Below are 21,817 nucleotides of genomic sequence, written 5' to 3'. Positions count from 1 at the left end.
AACATAGCATAACAGTGACAGCTGTCCTTAGCTGCACTGTTTTACTTTTTTGATTCTTACCTGGGGCCATTTTTGTTATTTTTCTATCTTTTAAACCTATTGTTTGATATTATATTAGAACTACCTTGACTGACTATCATAATCCTGGTGAACTTTGGTTGATTGTATTTGGTTGACTCAATTTCTATGCATTTATGAATGCATTTAATGAGCATGTTGTGAGATTTGAAACGTCTCTTTAATTGTGAAACTGGATTTGCAACCACCAAGGTGTCACTGGTTATCCTGGTATTTTACCATGTTCCATATGCATTGTTTATACAGGGAACACAAAGACTACTACTTTGACTATTGTATTTGAATTCGCCAATTGATGAGTCTTAGGGTTTTTTATTGTGAAAGTTCTGACAGGAAGTTGCGTCCTTGAGGGTATTTAGAGTAGCTTGAAAGCAGTGCGTACTCCAGTCAGTCAAACTCCGTGGGAAAGTTGTCTCCACTCGGGAAGCAGGCAGTCGGGGCTTGCTAGTTTCCACCGCCGCTACTTCACAAGCTTTCTCCCGGAGAGATGAGGCGGAAGGAGAAGAGGCTGCTGCAGTTCGCTGGACTGCTCATAGTGGCTCTACTTTTCCTCTCCAACGTCGGGCTGTGGTCTTTGTACCGGGACCGAGTGTTCGACAACTCGCCCAGCACAGTGGACGGTCCACGCGGCATTCTCCAGATACAGGTTAGCAAATATGGGTGATAATACTCCTCATGTATTGCATCCCAAACTTGGATCCTGATAGACACTTGTGCCCCACATTTGTTTTGTGACGTCTTCTCGTTTTCAACTCAATTTTCGGAATCTAAAATATGAACACATATATGCATGCGACTTTAGAAGCAACACTAGTCTACAGAAATAATTTTAGACCAATTCAGATTGTTTACGAGGTGGAGTTTATATATACACGGTGCCGATTCAGCACCATGGAGAGCGTCTATGCATTCAAGCGATGTTCAGGGTCAGATCCATGGAGAGCGCCAATACTTGTTTTTTTTAGAACTGCAGTGATAAAGCATGGGAATGCCGAGATAAATCAACACTATTTAAAATGTGATTGGTCTGCTTAAGGTTTTATGCTGTACTGATTTTAAATAGTTTTCTATCAGGCGCTTAAGGCGAGACACCCCAGATGAATAGGGTCATTTTTTAACTTAAAGATATCAGCTAGAAATGTCTCCAGTTAATTACTTACAATAAGGCAATTGTTTTAGTCAAAGACAAAGCTAGAGGCATAGAATGACAAGAGGTTAGTCAACATATTTGGTGTTGTCAGTTTTCTTTGCTTTAGGTTTTATTTAGTGATCTTATTTTAATTGATGTCACTTTCTTCCAACAAATAGTCTGTAGCTTTTGATAATGCAAACAAGCAAGCATACCACTGGTTCATCTGTACAGATATATGTGATAAGGATTTAGCCACTAATAGGGATTGTGTGCTGGTTTTAGACCTTGGCCAGAAAGGTTAGTTGAACATAACTGACAAAGGGTTTTTGCTCTAGTAATTCGAACATGAAATATTATACGCATTAGGATTCACGTCTACGATGTTAACACGTTTTCTGTTCTCCCTCTTTTGACGAGGGTTCCTGGAAATAGTGTCAGTTTTACTGGGATAATCAGTTTACCCTTTTAATAAACCTTCTACTGCGAGAGTCATCAGTCATTTACCCTTACTTTGTGGCAAAGTGTTAGATTTAATGCTGTTGAATTACTCCTTGTTGCACTTTGATGTGGATCACATTTATTTTAGAACATTTTGCATAGATTGCCTTTGATATCCCAAATTATTTCAACAACAGTACGGCTATAACATATGTGTTGCATTCAAGTAGTCTTTTGCTGTAACTACTCTGAGGGAGTGAGATCATTTTTGTATTTGTTCTGTTGAAATGATTGTCCTATAGACTCTCAATATGTTCAAAGTTCTGCACCAAAACAAGTAAAAGAAATGGAACATGATATTAGTGTTGACTTGATGAGTTGATCCATCTTTTTTTTCTCCATGGTTTTTAAACATATAATGGAAGTCGCAGCATAATCCTTGTAGAGTGTCAATCATGCCAGGGAAGGTTGTAGGGCATGTGATGTTGCTATATAGTAAGAAGGCTGCAGATGGAGGAAGTCAACCCAAGAAGTCAGTTAGTCGGAAGAAGGTGCTGCAGGTCATCCAATAATTGCATGGTTGGCTGATCCCTGGCTCCTCTTCTCTTCTCCGCATGTCAAAGTGTCCTTGGAGCCAGACACTGAACCCTGATCCTCAGCACCTCGCGCAACTACAGGTGTGTGAGTGTGTGTGAATATAAGACACATTCTTACATACTCTGTACGGAAGCTTGTGTGTTGACTCTGTCATAGCAGATGATTTTGAAAGGCGTTTATAAATGTCTTCCATGACGGGTATCAGATCTTAAAATGATGCCGTGTTCTGGAGGGTAACTGAAGGAAACATGTTGACATTTCATTTGGAAACTTATAATAATTAGTTTACACAGGAGTTTTTTAAAAGCCACTCAGGATTGCATTGCCTCGGGTTGACTTTGACGACTTTGTGTTATGACTCTACCTCAGTACAAAAGATGTACAGAAAGCTGGTGAGTAATAGTGATTACACCTAATGCGATTGGGTTGATGTTTGCCTCGGGTGAAAAGCAGGGAAATACACAGGCTGACTCACATCAGGAAGCACCAACATTCATCTTTAAGTTGCTAATACAAGCCTTTTTTTACACTGCTGGAAACTAGCTGCAAGCTTTTTTCTTCTGTTCTGCTTTTTATTCTTGCAATCTTTTAAAAGCAATTGAACAAAGGGCAAAGGATTAAAAGTAAGCAGCAATACGTGTTGTTTGTATCCTGTGCTCGAGTGCTCCCTGTGGGCTGTTATGGTTTCACTGAGGTAGATACAAATCAATACCCTTATCCCATTCAGTATTTTCCACATAAGTCTTGTTGGGGACAGCGGTAGCCGATATTTCCTCCCCTTGTTGGCTCCTGTCTGCTTCACTTGTAGACGGCAGTGCTTAAACCATCAGATTAAGATCAGAGCCTATTACAGTAAATATAAACAGAACGGGCCGCATACACAATCCCTGCTGTATTAGATCAAATATAATATGTTGTTTTTCACTTTGAAAGAAGAAGGAGAAGAAGACAACATTTTTTAGTGGCATACAATATTTTATTTAGCCTTGTTTTGCAGTTTGTCTGAATAATTTTAGTGAACATAAATTGTAGTTTGTAATTTCTTACAGTGAATCTCCACGTTGACAACCAGTCATGTCAAACGTATCCAAACATCCATTGAATCTTCTCAAACCACTACTGCAGCTAAGGTTATTTTGACCCATATGAGTATGTTCAGTTTCTCCATCATTTTCATTTGAAGCCTGAACAAACGTATTTAGGAATGTAGTGAGGAGAATTATTTGAAAACTAGGGATGCACGATATTGGTTTTTTGAAACCGATACCGATAACTTCCTGCTTCTCAATACCGATACCGATAACCGATAATAATATAATATATATATATATATTAAATGTACCTGTAGTTTTTGCACACCTGGTGGTAAAAAAAGACTAGTAGTGAGCAAATGACATGAGCATTACTACTATGAACAAAACAAAGCCAAGAACAGTTTTGACTCTCGTCAAGCGCCATCATTTCTATAATGAAGTTAGAGATCGTTTTAGCCCTGGGGTCGTCTCTGGCAAACTTCTTGCCTTTTTCAAAAGCCTCGTCGATAGGTAAAAGCCCCGGTGCCTTTGCAGCTGGCTTTGGATTCGCCGCTAGTTTAGCAGCGCAGGCGTCTTCGTACGCTTTTAACACACCATCGTACTGATGGCGATGTTTCAGGTGACTAATCAGGTTGGAAGTATTATAGCTCGTTGCCTTTTTCCCTCCTCGTGGAACTTCTGCATTGCATTTGTTAATACAAATAGCAAGCGAACTATCTAACTCTGAAACTTTGAAATAGTCCCATACTACCGGCGACATGTTTGTTTACTGTCCTGGCTTCACGGCCGCACACCATTTACGTCACAGCCAGGCATGAGTTAGGGAGCGCTGGATTTGTGAAAAACTCCCCTCTTCCTTTAAACCACTAATACCACAGTACTGGCAAAACGGGAGGAGCCGAGTGAAAAACAAGCGCCCCTCATCCAAATCCACCCACACCGCAGTATTTTTTTCTTTTTTTTGACCCAACAAATATATTGTATATTATCTGGGCTATTAATACTGGTATCGGGTTTATCGGGATGACGTCATAATTCCTATTATCGGACCGATAATTATCGTGCACCACTATTGAAAACGGCTGCTGACTTCTGTGTAGGAACAAACTTCAGGTTTATCAGAGCAACCGTTAAAACCTTCAGTGGAAAAAACCCTTGAGGTTTGGAGGTTCTTCATTGTCTGACACAAAGCTGCCCTTCTGAACAGCAGCACATCACAGTGGCAAATGACTTTGAGCAGTTTTCATTGGAGCTACTGGCTACAGAGATTTGTCATGTGGATTATCCAGAGACAGAAGGACACTTTTAGCCCACATTTGTCAATATCAATCGTTTTTAGCCCTGACGAAGACCTACAGCCGTCGAAACATGTTGGCTTTTTAATGATTTGGCCATTACCATTTAGGCTTTTTGAGGCTGTTTATCCAGTTTCTTCCCCTTAGGAGCGAGGATACAAGGAAGAATAATTAGCTGAATGAAAAGTACTCATTGTAGAGCATGTTGAACACAAACTGTCCGTGATGAAGTTGTGGCCAGAAGCATCAAATGGATGTTATTTCAACCCAAACCGAGCCGAGCAGCAGCCCTTTATGTGTTCTGTGTTTGTTTCCAATTTCAAAATTGGATTGTAAACGCTTCAGTTTTTTATATTTTACCGTGAGGAATTAGGTCAAAAGGGTAAGAAGCTTAAAAGACGGCTACTGTTGTTTATAAACAAATTGGCCTTGGGGGAAATTAGCCCTACATTAGACACACCAGTGTGGCTAAAGCCTTTAGGCAGCACACTGACCGTTTTTTGAGCTAAGCACAACACTTGTGACAAAGTCCCAGCAGAAGTCTGCTTTAGATGGAAACATTTAAAATGGTAAGATCCAAAGTATGCTGCAGGGTAGACAATACCCACCACATCTGCTCTTTAGTAGCCCAATGTTGACCGAAGTCCTGCTCCGCGTCAACAAGCAGAGACAGTACACTCATGTGTTGTCTGAATTCCGCTGACAGAGACACATTCATACGGAGAATGGGATGATACTGCCTCTGTCTGTGTTGTGACTGAGAGCTTCATTGGGTGCTCTTACAAGACGCTGATAAAAAGATACATTTTGTGGTGGCCTTTATCATAGCATATGAAAACACCACGCTAATATACTTTCAATTTAACAGACAAATGTGAGCAAACCTTCTCTTATAAAGTGAAAACATTGGTAGCCGCTTCATTATAACACATCTGATTCTAATGTGGCCAATAGTTCCCCTAATTCCTAATCACTGGTCCTTTAATGGCATGGTTCAGTCTTTTCCTCTGCTTTTAATTCCCGAGCCTTCCTCTCCATCAGACACGATAATAAGGAGCTTATTTGAACGGCTCGGATGGGTTTGGACTGGAGCCAGTGGAGGCGGTGATCCCAGCAGAACCAACACAGCAGTAAATTACCAGTGATCCCCCCCCAGCATGTCCATCACACCATGCTTAAAACACCATGATGTTTTTTAAAGTTCCTTTTGTTCGCAAGTCAAAATCATGTGAAAGGATTCTTAACATGTTTTCTTTCCCTCCCTCAGGGTCTGTTTATTGAAAAACACATGTTGTAACTTGCTGAGTAGATTCTTGCCACACAGATATTTCGGTTCTATGTGCCAAGGTTTGAAAAATATGTAAAAATCCTTAGCCCCTGCACTACATTAGAGGAACATTACATTTAGTTTGTGGCCATCCAACATAACTTCATAACACTTGACATTTATATTTTTCAAAAACAACCTCCTAGTTTTCCTTTAAGCATTTTAATGTTTATTGATAGAAGCTGTTCACATAGACACATACATTGTGGCAACAAGCAGGGCAGCAAACAAAGGAAATAATTAGTTTGCAAGCATTTAGCTACTCAAGCGTATATGACTCGCCGTCTAACACTTGCATTACACAAGTGGAGCCCCTCTTGAACCTTCCTGAAAAACAACATATTTACCTGAAATACCTTGAAGTACACCCAAAAGTACCTTGAAACCAAAAACAATCTCCTGCAGCATTGCATTTGATGAGCGAGTTTAGCAATATTTCATGAACTTAGCAGCAGTGTTTTATTAGTTAAAAGATTGCGAATTCAGATATCTGTTGTATCCATCAGTGTTTTTTTATGAACATCCTGTGCATCTAAAGCTGTTTCAAAGAATCTCTGCCATAAGCTGGAGATGGCAGGAATGCTTTTTGCTGGAGGCTGTTGTGTACTTTTTTGTGAAGTTGACCTCCCTATTGCATTAGTGATGTTCTTTCTTTATAAAGTACAGTATACAGTATGTGCACATACACAGCTGACTGTATATCTATTCACATACTGTGTACCTCTGAGTTTACCTTGACCTGCTTTTCTTTTTGCAGCTTATTTATTATAAGTGCATGTTTACAAATATACAAACCGACACAAAGCCTGCAGGCTGAAAACAGAGCCACTACTTACTGGAAGTCCATCATAACATATCACTCGCAATGTTGAAACCTGACTGCTAGATTTGCTCCCATTCCCAATGTTTCCTTATGTGTAAGTCCTCTGTTTATCCCTCCATCAATTCCACCTGAAAACCAGTCTGCAGTTTGTCTCTCGGAGTAAAACATTTTAATAAGATACATTAATATCAAGCAGAATGCAATGTTCTAATAGAAAAAGGATTTGGATTTCTTGTAACAAAAACAAAAAACCTCATGACCGATAAATGAGAGGCTGGTTTCAACATTTGATAAAGAAGCGAGAGCCTGCATCCGTATTTCACCATTGGTAACAGCAGTTATTTTGTAAGACCAGTGTTCACATCAGAATCCATCAATATCCAAGCAGGAAGTCTGAGGGCTCTGTGAGTCCTGGCCTCTATGTGGTCCTCGCTCTGCTCTCTTCCCTCTCAGCGGGATTCTGGGTAATGACTCCTTTTGGGATATCAGACCCAGCAGTGGCCTCTCTGAGCTTCTCTTTGAGGGGGTGTGGAGTGTCTCACTGCAGGGGCGTCCGCCTGGAGGTCCTCTGTCTCAAGCTCATGTCTGACTCAGACAGCAGTATCTCTCAGGACTCAAGTGGGATGATAATGTTGCTCTGTGTCTGTTTTTAGCCACTGATATGACTTGTGACTTGTGTGACTCCCTCTTGCCGGGCCTCTCACTGAACTAAAGCGGGAGTGGGTCAGACAGTGCACGCGGAAGTTTGGTGTTCTAAGAAAAAGCTAACGGGGGATTTGTGAGCCTCTAGCGCAGATTGACTTGCCTGTGTAGTGGCTGAAGGTGGAGGAGCAGAGGGTGAGGTGAAATAGGAAAGACAGGTAATTGTGTCTCTGGGGGTTGAGGCTGATCTGCCTGTGATCTGACAGAACAGGAAGGGGGAGAACAAAATAATTGAAAAGCTTCCATTCCCAATCTGAGCTTCTGTTGGCTCTTAGCAGGAAGAGAGGAAACAGAGAAGAGAAGTATTGACCCAAGGTGGTCTGATTCGTCCTCCTCAGAGAACAAATGGGCAGCTCTGTTCTTATCAGACTTTCTGCTCTGCTGGTAATACCAGCTTCTCCCCCACACCAAACAAAGGAAGTCCAATAGGAGTCCTCTATCTCTCCTTGTTCACTCCTCGTCTTTGTTCAGCACCACAGACCTGAAAGCAGATGAAAACCAGCAATGCATTGTCTGTTCAAAATGGGTGCAAAGTAACAATGCCTTGAATAGTGCAACACGTGTTAGCCAACAGCTTCTATTCATATTTGTTCCTACAAATTGTGGTGCAAGAGTTAACCTTAACATCATTTGAATCAGTGCTTTAGGACAAGCAGCAATGAGGGCAGAGGATGACAAACACATGACCATAACTAAATTAACTAACTGATGTTCTTAAATCCTTACCACAGCAGCAACTACTTTGTCCAGAGGATGGTGCCACATTATGTGACTGTACAATGTATCTCGACAACTCATATATGGGGATATATAATGTCAAAGCCAAATGAATATAAATATATGCACACTTTTTTGAAATTGCCACTACTGTGAATGGTAAATACATATATTAATAGTACATGTTTCCTACTAGCCTACCGACACATCTCACCTATATTTGCACCATGCCTGACTCATACAGGAAGCTGAAAGAAGGGCAAGGCCTGCATTTTCTAGACAACTCTTTGAAGATAGAACCAGCTCTAGTTTATACAGTAAACACAAAGGGCTACTGTGCATCTGCTCTGTTACAAATGATAAATGTAGTTGTAATGCTAATACCAATATTACAAATACAACCAACTAGTTTATACATTTACTGTAAATAATTGACTTGGCAATGTAATCATGTTTTCCCCTGGAGGCATCAAAACAGCCTGAAAAGCATAGCTAATATGTTACATCAATACAAACAATGCAAAGATTGAGAAAAAGGTAGAGCAGGGTGTTTTCAAACGGAGACAACACAATGCAGACTGGATAGCAACCACAATCTGACATTTTAACCTCCTTGAGCTTTCTATAAGAACAAGAAAAAGAAAAACCAACAGGTACAACCGAGACCTCAGAGGTTACTGGCCTTTTGTTATTTTGCTGTCACTCACTTATGGAGAAAAGGTTTTCCCTTGTGCCTTAGCACATCCAGTGAAAAATAAGCCACTGCTAGACAGCATGACGAGGCAACTCTTTGCAGAAAAGGTGATACCTCAGGGGTTAATACCATGGCATTTCCCTTCATTGTGGTGCAGTCTCATTGTTTTCGATGTGCTGAAGACCTTTTCAAGTCTAGTCAGGTGCAACATTTTCAGAGAGCAGTGGGGGGTGGCACCAAATAAGCAGGTAAGAAATGAAGTAGAACAATATTTGGTAAAATAGATTCAAAGCGTACAATGTAGTACATCTGCAGTGTAGTGATATCTACAGTATGGCAGATTTTGATTTAAAGTTTCGACACAATAGGCTTTGTGTTTTGCACTAAAAGTAAAACTAAGCAGGCTGGAGGTTATCTGCTGCAAATGCAACTGATGATTACATACTGCATTACAGTTTGGGTGAATCATTTTACAGCTATTTCATTACCTTTGCAACCCATTTCTTTGTTACCGTAATAACTCATTTTTACAATACCTTTTGGTCTCACCAGACGAAAAGCCAGTGTGATAAGCTTGCTGCATAGCGCTATAGAGTAAAAATACAAGTAATAAAAAGCTATGGCTGCAATGTTGTTGTCTCGGGGATGAATTAGCAAATGTTCAACTGCATTGTAAAAATATAATAGAGCCCTTTAACTATGCCTCTGTTCATGGTGCTTAAAGACACACACACACACACACACACACACACACACACACACACACACACACACACACACACACACACACACACACACACACACACACACACACACACACACACACACACACACACACACACACACAGACAAAGCCTTCAAAGTGGAACTCATAGCGTTTATCTTCACCCAGGGACAGATATTGTCTGAGCAGCAAACATTAGATGAATAGACCCATAAAAGGCTACACAGAAGTTAATTAGTGATCACTCATGCAGGTGAAATCAACCTATGTCCTCCTCATTCTCTTCTGCTCTCTCTTTTTTTCCTGTAAGCTGAATGTTTTGCTTGACAAAGTCATTTCCATTTCCGCCTGTCTTTTATATGACACCAGGCTTTGTAATTGATGATTGAATGGTTGATGGATAAAACATGGGCTGCATGGTTTCTGGTGTAGCCCCTGTCATGCCCTATTAGCACATTTATGCTGTACCTTGAATATTGATGGAGTAGAAAAGCCCAGAGCAGAAAAAAACAAGTGTTTAAGAAACAGTTTGTGGCAGCATGAAGCCACATCTCTGTAATGATGGCCATTAGGAAGGTAGTGGCAGAGCACACAGCAGGAAGGCAAATTAAGTAACACAAAGAGAAGAAGAAAGATGACTGTATTTACTGTCCTGTTTTTCTTTGTGTAGAATACCAGTGCCACTCACACCAGCGTTCATGAGGAAGGTATCGGTTTTGTGGTTGTTACTGCACAATACAGACCCCCAGCGGTATAGATTCCCTTCTTTATTTGAAATCGACCCCACCTGCCTTGCCGGTTGAATTGGATCTTTTTCAGGGGTTGGAGTGGATGAAAAAGGGGGTTTTGTTTAGTGAGGTGGCAGCAGGTGAGCGACTGTGATACAAAAGAGAAATACTGGCTAGACTTGCTGGTGGGTTTGCTTGTATCTTTTAAACAATTGACAAACATAAAAAAGCAGCAATAAGTGAAAACCCCTAAACAAGAAATTGGATACAGTAAACTTCATATCAATGTGTAATTAGTATTATGATTAAATATTGGCAGCAGCAAAATGACTGGAGTCATGTTTGTGCCCAGTTAATGAATTAAATATTAGCTGTCCTTTAAGCTCGGATTTGGTCTCCACCAACTCCAGAGCAACCTCCACTATCAATTCAAGCTCCACTGTATGCCTCCCCTATCAATATAGTTGCCGTTTGCCTCCATATTTGTACACAGAATCATCACTTTATAATTTAACTATATCATACATGACTGTTATTGCCATATTGAGCACACTGTATACATGTTTAAGTTTCAAAGAAAAGGGTTTTGTGAGGTCACAGTGACCTTTGATATTCTACCGTAACATCATATTCTACTCTGGTCATCTTTCAGTCAAATTGGAAATGTTTCCAAATTGGAAGCGATCCTGAAATATAACCTTTGCAAGAAAAAATCAGACGGACAGACAATCTTGAAACATCATGCCTCCAATCAGGGTTGCAAGACGAATACACATATCTAGATCTTTAGCTTGTAGATGTTCACTTTGTCTGTCTGCTGATTGGTGATGGGCAGGTGAATCCAGTGTGTTTCTAGGAGCTTACTGAAAACGGTTGCTTTTAAGATTTGTGTTGAACAAATTACATTCTTGTCCATTGGCCTCATTGTATGTGCACAGTTCAAGCTTCGTTTCTTCAGCAATGCATTTTACCTTGCACTACTGCAATTCAAAACTAACGTAATTCTATTATAATACAATCATTTTAATTCAAACAAATGTGCCTGTATGTTGGGAAGGAAACGGGTGTTCCACTAGAATGCTGGGTTAATGTTGTGTCCAGTTTCATTTCCTATGTATTAGTATTGAGTGATTAAAACTGTTTTGTTCCTGGGAGTGAGATTCCCTGGTGGTTTGCTCATTGCAAAGTCCTCTACATGTTGTGGCACAATCATTTCCTTCTCGTAAGAAATGCACAGATGCATGAAATATGAAGCAAAAAGAGGAAAAAGTGATGGAATTGTTGGACAAGTATACAGATATTTTACTTGTTGAAGAACAAAACTAAGCAGAGCAGAAACAGGAACTTATGACAACCTCAAATTCACATTTTAACCCAAATATTGCAGACACACATCAATGTTAAATAAGCCTCTATGATGATCCTTTCCACAGAAAGGCAGTGTTGGCGGTTCCAGTTCACTGACCTCCTCCTACAAATCAATCAGAATTCCCCACATCGCTTACACCATCAATCATAATCATTTGCAATTAATTATTCTGAGCTAATTAAGCACAAAAAAACCGAGACACTGCCCACAAATTGAATTAAACTTAAATGGCTGTGGTGTTAAATCACTTTATTTTAAATGCCTTCACCGGCTCATTCAATTCGGCCCGTCTGTCAGTCATCACTGCCTCTCAAACTCAGCTGTTGCTAAGAGCAATTTCATGTTTCCAGCATGTAATTACATTTGCATTACATATTCTTGAATTTGTACATATGCAATTATACATATACATATATATATGAAGTAGGAAAGTGCACTTAGTATATTTTCACCAGATGTGTCTGGGTCTCTCTGGATGGGAGTGCAGTGCATTGTCCATGTTGTGACAGCAGTGGAGTGAAGGGAAGGAGATGCGCAGCTGACATGACTATATATTTGCTAGCATTATAGGATGCTATACATTATTTTTTATTGAACCCTGCAATATATGACATACCTTTTTTAAGGTTTTTATTTGTGTGTGTGTGTCTTAAGAAACCTTCAATAGAAAAGCAGAACTTCTTGACTTCTACTTCAATTAATCAAGTTCTCCTTAATGGTGCTCAAGCTCTTTTGGGAGAAACTCTTAATGTCCAGGTAATGAGAGGAAGAGCTTTTGTGTGATCCATCATATATTTTCAGACACTTCAGCTAAATGAAGAGTTGATGGAAGTTTTATTGGTTTGTATTTCTTTCTCTCTTGCCTTACAGGGGTTGAACCAGATGAGAAAGGTTGCTCAGGTGGGAATTGATGGTGTGCGGCGGACAGACTGGCACGACTACGAAGCGATGATGAGGGATGCTGCTCGCTCAGGTAGGTCCGAACGCTGTGCTGACGCTGCTGTTCAGTCTGGGTTCAGTTTATTTTGTTGAGAACATCTGCTGTGTTTCAGCACACACACACATACACACACACACACACACACACACACACACACACACACACACACACACACACACACACACACACACACACACACACACACACACACACACACACACACACACACACACACACACCACACACCACAGCACTGTTTTTTCAGCAGTCTTTCCTTTATTCGTCTCTGTGAGTCAGTGGGAATCAAGGCTGAGATTACAGTTCTTAGTTCATGATTAAACACAGTTAATCTTCTAAAATAAGCATTGATCCAGTCTTAGGCCTTGAGTGGGAAACATACCTTTGCCTCTTTGTTACAAATGCAACAGATTTAACTTCCCTTTATATGGTATGATACTTAAGAAGCAAAGTCACTGGATTTCTGAGAGATTGCCAAGTTGTCTAAGACAATAAGACCTGTAATTGGGCGGTGAAAGGCACATCAAGAGACGACAGAGTTGTAAAGAAACTTAAGAAAACACTTGACATATGAAAGGAAACGCGATTAATAACTTTGCAGTTTAAGTACTTTAACTGCTTGTAAGGACATGGTCTCCCGGAGGATCAGCAGAAAAGATTAAAGGGGCCATTTAATGCTTTTTGGGGATTTCCCTTTCCCTGTAGTGTGCAGGTTCTACGCTGCAATAAGGATGTGTTTTGAATTCACTACCATGTGTCATATCCAAATCCTAAATGTGTTTCTCAAGATTCAATACATCCTTATTATATTGTTTTAGAGCAGGGGTGCCCAACCTTTTTTGAACCGAGAGCTACTTTTAAAGTTGCCAGTCTGCCGAGATCTACCAGTCCAAATAGAGAGGCGTAGCCATTACTGACAGCCTACTACCAGGTAAATACACACTTCTACTTGTATAAAACTGACCTTTGTACGATTAATACTTCATAAAATACTGCAGATCCTTTATCTTACCTCTTTCTAATCTACACACATACAAGTATTTAACTGAAGCTACACAACAGTGTTGTTGATACAGAGTTGGAGTTTATTCACACGTCACTACAGTGGGTAATGTTTTCAAGAAACATTGAACAGTGCTGCCACATATGACACAGGGAAAAAAGAAAAGACTCTGAACCCTTTCTTTGCCATTATATAAAAATAGTGTTGCTACAAAAGTATAAATTAGGCTTACTAATAAGACAACTCAGATCTGAAGCTACACAGGAATCTGCTGCAACAGTGCAATACAAAAGACAACATTAATAGAATCAAACCCTTTTTTTGTTGCATTTTAGTAGATTATAAAAATAAATGCCTTTTTAAAATAGGATGCAAGCAATACTAGTTTCTTAACCTGAATTGATAATAGACTATAATCAATTTAAGTTTGCATTCTTATACCATTTTGTACAATAATTATAATGAATAAGTTCAAACAAACTCAAACTTACAGCTGATTAATAACGGTATCTAACTTGAGTTTTTATTATATCAAAAACCTGTTGAAATGCTACTGTTATTTTTACTGTCCCCCAAAAGCGCATCGGCAGCCTCCAGGAATGCTTCTTTCACAACTTCGCCGTCTTTGAAAGACTTCATGACACGATAAGATGCTCTGGTAGCAGCCTTGCTCTTGTTGTTGGGCCTGGTGAAAATGGACTGCTGTGCATTTAGCTGTGCTCTCAGGCCCCTCCCCTTTTGGGAGCGTAGGGCAGAATTAGGAGGGAATTCCGTCTCGTAGCGTTTGTGCACTGTTTTGAAATGCCGCTCCTAAATGACCCTTCTTCGATAAAGCCACGCTCGCATTGCAGATGAGACAGATGGACTTTGAATTGGAATAGATACAAAAATAATCATCCTCCCACTCGGAGTGAAAATTATATATGTTTTGCTTCTGCCATAATTGCGGTCTTGTGTGTGTGCGGACTGTCACTCCTGTTGACACGGACAACGTTAGCGAACTAGTGCACTGCCCACTGCTCACCAGCCACGCCCCGACACATGGGGTCACGCCGGCCAATCACAAAGCTTTGATGCGTTCATGTGCATTATTCTGGAACAGGAAGATTATGTTACAGGACATTAACGATAAAACAGAATATTGTTGTTCTATTTTTAGACACATCTCGCGATCGACTGGGAATCTCCCCGCGATCGACCGGTCGATCGCGATCGACTGGTTGGGCACCCCTGTTTTAGAGTCTCTGTTTCATTGAAATCACTTGAAATGTGAATCACTAATCATTATTGACTTTTTAAGAGTAGTTTTGTTATTTTACGTCAGTAGACATTCTCTGAACCTTTTGAGGAGTATGAAGTAGGAATGTGAGGATTATATTTTGCTTGAACATTTAAAAGAGAAAGGCACATGACGAGCCTGAGTTTGAATATTTTAGCTGCAAGGAGAGGCAGAAAAAGAGAAAGCAAGTGTCTCAATATTCAACCTATAAATGCCGCTAGCCAAGTCTTAACGTTTCTAGTGTGCATTGCCCTACACAAACTCTGGAAGAACATAATTATCAACATTTTTCTCAGGGTATATATTTGCATAAGGAGCAATAGAAAACACCATTTAAGTGATCTATGTAACAAGTGTATAATGCAGGGAAAAGCACAATGTTAAGTAGAAGTGTTTATCTCCGAAATGAGCCATTAAAGTGAGGAGTTATTTTCCACAGTTATTACCTTCAGGAATGCAGACCGATCATTTATGCCTAATGGAACAAGGCAGCTCACTTTAATTTGATGCTTTCCCCTGACTATAGATTAGCCTCTATGCATGCGTCTCTGTGTGTTTGTGTGGAGTGCATTGATGTGTGGCTAATGAAACATGCAGCACAGCATAATTTGATGCACTCCTGAGGTGAGCACAGATTTCTAAATGTTAGTGTGGAGAAGGGTTGTTGAGGAGTGATAAATGACATGCTGTGTGTACAGTACATGTCTAACTAAGTGTTATATACTGTGTATATTAAGATTGTATACATCATGGATTTGTATTGACTGTCTTGGTCTATATGATAAGTTGATTAAAGGTGGGGTAGGTAATTCTCTGCAGAAACACTTTCATCTGTGGAAGCCGTAGCACTGTAAAAAGCCCGAACAATTATTTTCACCGGCCCGCCGAAAATAACTGGATGGCCTACCTGCCTGTCAGCCTTCCATCTGTGCACAAACTTATCTAGTGCCCTCATTGGTCATGTGCGCGTTCATGTGTGTTGGAGGAGGGGCTCTGTAAGGAAGTCTGAAGGAAGGGGCAGATTATTTTTGGCTGCGTAATTTCCAATTCTAGCGCACTCGAGCTGGTTTCTCCATTCTTACCTACCCTACCTTTAATGAATTACTCAATGGACTGAAAACGTATTCCTATATATTTTATTGATTTGTCATTTTGCCTCCAAATCAGAAGATTTTGCTGATGTTCTTAGTCATTAACAATATTAAACTGTCCATTTTGGAATTGGGAAGCTTCTATTTTGACTATTTTCTGACATTTCGTAGACCAGACTCCACACATTGATTCATCAAGAAAAATATAAAAATGGCTGTGCTTGAATACTGCAATCATTTAGATGTATTTTATAAATATAGCTAGTTTCTTTTTTTTTTTAAATGATTTTGTCTCAATAGACATAGAATTCGAAGGTTCAGCATGCTTTAAGGATTGTGTAAAACAGACACAATGTTTAGTAAATATTTAAATGCAGCTGAAATTGTAGTTATTGTATCCATATATCTCGATTTAACATTCGTACCTAGTATGTATTCATTAATTTGAAATGGTCTTTGACTCCATATGCATGTGTCTAGGATGCTTTATAAAGAGTCTCTTTTTACTGATCAGATGTACGTTTTTGATGCAGGTAACGGTGAACAGGGGAAGCCGTTTCCTCTGACAGAAACTGACCGGGTCGACCAGGCCTACAGGGAGAACGGATTCAACATTTACATCAGCGACCGGATCTCCCTCAATCGATCCGTCCCTGACATCCGCCATCCAAAGTGAGTCCTGTATGAGTGTGTTGAGTCTGTGTGCATTCCCGTAAATGTATCAAAACACTCTTAAAACACATCGAGGAGCTTACAATGTACAGTCGACAATGAAAGTGTATTGGCTTGATGGTGAAATGTCAAAAGGCTCTGAAATGAATACTGTCATAATCAAAAGTATGGCTTTGATTACCTGATGGTGTGATATCAACAGGGTGGGATTTTCACGGAGGCCATGGCTGTCGTAGCCCCTCGCTCTGGCCGTTATGCCCCACAAATAATTGTACGTCCTACGGCCACCATGGCCTTTGAGCCCCTCACACTGTTAAAATCTTGAAGTTGCTTTAAAAGCGTCAGAACAGTGGTTTCTGAACTGCATTATTCTGCGTTCACAACGGACGCGATGTGAATATTCGCATTGCTCTAACCGCTGGAGTTTCACCCGGTTTCACCGCGGTGAAGAGGGGGCGGGGCTTATATCCATGTAAATACTGTGGTGGAAACCAACTACGACAAACTTAACCTATTTTACCGTGATTTAATTGTAATACACATTTCAAAATGATGCTGAATTAACTAAATACGGGTAACGGTTAGTAAAAACCATGCTTTGAAAAGTGTGCAGACAAGACGGCAGGCGAAAAACCTTTTAAAATGCGTGTTTTCTGAATGGAGATCGGATCGATCAGGCTAAACTAACGTTGTAGCTGCTCCGTCCAATCTCACACCAACGTCCTAAAGACAGACATGACACAGACAGTCTGTGGTACACACACACACACACACACACACACACACACACACACACACACACACACACACACACACACACACCCACACACACCCCCACACACACACACACACACACACACACACACATGTTACATATTAATAGAATTTTTGATTTGATTTCGGATTTGTGAATGGGAGAAGTAGTAGATGGAAAACATACCAAACACTAATTATTCAAAGTAAAGTATTTAATTTGATACATGGTAATACTAAGGAGGCATAGGCCTATAGGATGATATCATGTTTGACATAATTGATATAAAAAAAGTGATTTGTTTTCCATGTCATTCGTGTGTTTTTCTTATCAGAAAGTTTATTTATTCGTAAGCTCCAAATCCCAATTTTTCCCTCAATGGCCTTTGTGCCCTGGCATGTGGCCTTTCCGCCCTGATAAAATGTGTGACACCAAAGGCCAAATGGCCTTGCCCCTAAAATGACGAAAATCCAAGCCTGGATATCAATGTGTTGTTTTGTTTTATATAAACATTGCACTTTATTCAGTGAAATAGGGAAGTTGTTGTGAGTTCTTTAGATCCGCCTGTGTATTCATCTTCATGGGAACAGCAGGTGGTGGAGAGAATGTTTGGTGCAGTATTTGTAAAGGATTACTGCTGGGGCAGAAAGTATTTTTAAAGTTTGGGATTTTGAAGCCAGAATATAATCAGACACCTGTGAATCATGTGCTCACATTCAATCCCACAATGGCATTGAGGAAGGCCTTTAATCACAGTTTTTTTTTTCCCTGACAAGGACTATCATCTGGCTTTTGACCATTCCCATTATTTCATTTAACTTCAGTGTTTAGAAATCAGGTTTTCCTAGACTCTTGCTGTAACTTTCTGTGCTGGTAGGTATTCAGATGTATATAACAAATCATTTGAAGTGCGTGTTTTGTTTATCCGGCTTGTAATTTAGTTCCAAAGCTGATGATAGATATGCATGAGATAATGTTAATCCTGGTTTTATGGTGGTTAAGTGTCTTATTTAATTAACTCATTTTGAAAACTCATACATGCACATATTTTGGGGCAAGTGTAATTTTTTCTTTGCAGATTGCAAGTTCAGATCCAAGTCCCTCAGGTCTCTAAATGCTGGTCGTTACAATGACACAGCATTTCCTAAAATGTTCAAAGCTATTATTAGAGTTATTTATATTTAACCACGATCAAGCCTGTTGTTTAAAAATCAATTTTTCTTTACAACACAAGGTCATTCTAGACACATTTCTAAAATAATGTTCAACAATGTTGTAGTTATATCTCAAGTCAAACCAAGTCTTCAGATGACTCAACTAAGTCAGGTCCTTCTCCACAGTCATTATCTGTGCAAGTGTTTATGTGACAACTGCTATAATCATAGTCCTACCTTAGCCTGTCATTTAATTTGTTGCATGTAAATGGTGTTAAGGACGTCCATGTGGTTGCCAGACACTTATCTCTCTCCTGTGACCAATCACATGGACACACCTGCTCTACCCAACCCCCCACCACAAATTCCTTCACCCTGTGTGCCCTGCAGGCGTCTGCCTCTTGTTGATTGGCATGTTGTCGGTGCCTCAGAGGCAGCAAGTCCCAGACCTGCGAGTGACACATTCGATTTCTGCACTCTGACAAGATTTAATTGAAGCACACACACACAGTCAAACACACACTCTCTGTCCCCTGTGGAATTGGACAGGGTTTGTTAAGAGTCACCAGCCTGCTGCCTGCCTATCACTCCCTCTGCCTTTCTCCCAGCGTTCATATTTGAATGAATAACACGCAGGCCGATGTTCAACACGGACATTGATCGACTGACACAGTTCACTACACACGCTCTCTCTCTCTCCGTCAGCGAGGGGCCATAACTCTCTCTCCATGATTAGCTCCTTTTCAGGCGTCCTGCCGCTCGCTATAATCATCGCGTACAAGGTGATCGCTGTAACCTGTCATCCGAGCACATGTTAACAACTACGGCAACTGATACCCGCTGTATGTGCTGCAAATAATCAAATAAAAGCTGCTTCTGATGGCCTCAATGCACAGGCTGCACTGAGCTCAATTGTGCTGACTTATTATTAAAGTTGTTGCTTCCACCTAATGACCTATTTAATTCCTGTTTTACTATTAGTATTTTATAATATTAACCTGGCCCAAGGAAGGAGGTTATAGTTATAGCTTGGTCGCTGTTGCATTGTCTCTCAGCAGGATTGAAGGAAAAAGACAGGCCCTATTTTCATGAAACTTTGTCGATGGGTGTAGCATGGACTAAGGAAGAACACATTACAATTTGGAGCATATCTGGAACACAGGGCGAACACTCAATTTATAGTTTAATTTTTTCTTTTTTTTAACACATTGACCAATACCACACATCTATTTTTTGTCATCTATGATGTTTCCACGTGACTAGTTAAGGCTTATGAATTGGGAAAACAACGTTGCAATTCAGGAAATGCATCCATCTGAGGAGCATGTGAATGCACCATTGGCCCTTAGCAAAGGTAGAAGTAATGATATGTTGTTATAGTGCCTCAAAGTCCAGATATGAAGAACAAAGAGCCAGACTAAAACCCACTTAATATCTCTCTCAACAGTCAATATTGGTTTCTTTTAATTATGATAACAAAGGATGAATTTGTTATTTCAACAACACTGTGATCCCTATCCCAGTCATTATGTTTGTCCAGACCTAACCAAATATCATGCATATCCATGTCATCAACAATTACTCAGGCATCATGTTTTAAAAGGGGATTTGTTGTTTGCATTACCTTTTATATGTTCTGGCAGGAGACAATGCCATGATCACAATATCTTCAAATCATCATTATAACAGGAGGCTTATGTGGTTGTATCCACGTAGAGCAATCTTTTCCTTTGCTGCTGTTTTCAAGATTTTGATCATCTGTTTTTATTATTAATGTATCATCTACATTATTTTGATAGTTTAATAATAATATAATAACAGGATACAATTTGGTACCAAACCCAAAATGTGTTTAATTTATAAAACCAAATGGGCTCTTTCATTATTTATTTTGTTATCATATCTTCGAGAGGCGAGCGAATACAATTTTCACTGTAATAGCAAATGATAGAAAAAATAGATTGAATAACGGTTTCAGAGAAGATTGCTTGTGGATTTTAGGAAGCTGAGTAGAGCTGCTGTTCATCAGCCTTCTCAAACACATTCATCTGAGCACTGAATCCATATGTCACCTCACTGACCCGGCATTTGCTGAGCAGTCGATTGCAGGATGAGGGTGTGAATGAAGTTGCTTCCTTCCCTTAATAAGGTGGATTAATAAAACATGGAGATGTTGGTGTTGTTTTTTTGTTTGTTCCGTGAACTGTCAAGTGGGAACTAAGTATTTTTTGTGTTTCTCTTATTTTCCTACGATACCGTTATGATTGGCTGTGAATAAGAAAATATGACGGACAGACCATCTATTTCTATTTATTTTTATTTTCATAGAAAGCGGCAGGTAATATAAGATTATTTTCTTCTCCCGGCTCCTTTTCGGGTATGGTGTGTTTATAGAGACATGTTTTGTAAATAATTGTTATACATGAAGTTGTGCATACCATGAACCGAACAAATGAAAAAAATGAAAACAAATGAAAACAAATTAAATGAAATAGTAGTAAAATGGCCACCCTATTACATTGGGGGTATTTCTTAATTTTTTTCACTTTTCCTGTTTGCAGCTGTAAACCAAAGCTGTATGCAGAGAAGCTGCCCAACACCAGCATCATCATCCCGTTCCATAACGAAGGCTGGTCGTCGCTGCTGAGGACCGTTCACAGCGTGCTCAACCGCTCTCCTCCACAGCTCATCGCAGAGATCATCCTGGTCGACGACTTCAGCGACAAAGGTACAGGAGAAGACACACACACACACATTACAGATAACATCTCCTCAGACTAGAAAAAGAGGTTGATTTATGTCACTTCTTTCTGTGTGTATTGTAATTGATATTTGAACAGCTATGACATCGATTTTTGATTCCACACTTATGGTTGAAAGTGTTGAAATTACACAGGGTTTCATGAGGCCCATGACCTGAGCATGCTATGATGGGTTATTGTGTGCAGATATATTTGTGGCAATGGATTTAGATATGAACATATATTTATTTGTGGGACTGAAGATAGTGGATCTTGGTGTGACTTAAGATGATTCAGTGAAACAATGTAGAGGGTATCGCTGGGTTTCCATCAGGGACTTCTGTACACTTTTCTCATTATGTTCAATTATATGAATGCGATAAGTGAGATGTGTTAACCTTAGAACACTAAAGGCAATACACTGGCAGAAGAACAGTGGTATCTTACTGTCAATTGAGCGATCTGAGGCATCCAAAAGCCTCTGTGTGTAGCATTGGCTCATTTTCC

The 21,817-nt window shown here is 39.9% G+C and overlaps 1 protein-coding gene across 2 annotated transcripts in view; it reads left to right on the top strand.

Annotated features, from left to right (window-relative positions):
• The first annotated feature begins 484 nt into the window (after positions 1 to 484).
• Positions 485 to 21,817, top strand: part of LOC117560326 (polypeptide N-acetylgalactosaminyltransferase 10-like) — a 68,401-nt gene continuing 47,068 nt past the window's right edge. For both annotated transcript variants that reach the window (XM_034237178.1, XM_034237177.1), the window contains exons 1-4: positions 485 to 724; positions 12,529 to 12,631; positions 16,523 to 16,661; positions 21,131 to 21,297. In XM_034237178.1, coding sequence (XP_034093069.1) covers positions 566 to 724; positions 12,529 to 12,631; positions 16,523 to 16,661; positions 21,131 to 21,297 — 568 coding nt within the window. In that variant the 5' untranslated portion in view covers positions 485 to 565. The remainder of the gene's footprint in view (positions 725 to 12,528; positions 12,632 to 16,522; positions 16,662 to 21,130; positions 21,298 to 21,817) is intronic.

Source organism: Gymnodraco acuticeps, unplaced genomic scaffold (assembly GCF_902827175.1).
Source record: "Gymnodraco acuticeps unplaced genomic scaffold, fGymAcu1.1, whole genome shotgun sequence".
In the NCBI taxonomy this organism is placed as follows: Eukaryota; Metazoa; Chordata; class Actinopteri; order Perciformes; family Bathydraconidae; genus Gymnodraco; species Gymnodraco acuticeps.
This window is presented reverse-complemented; position numbering and strand designations above follow the sequence as displayed.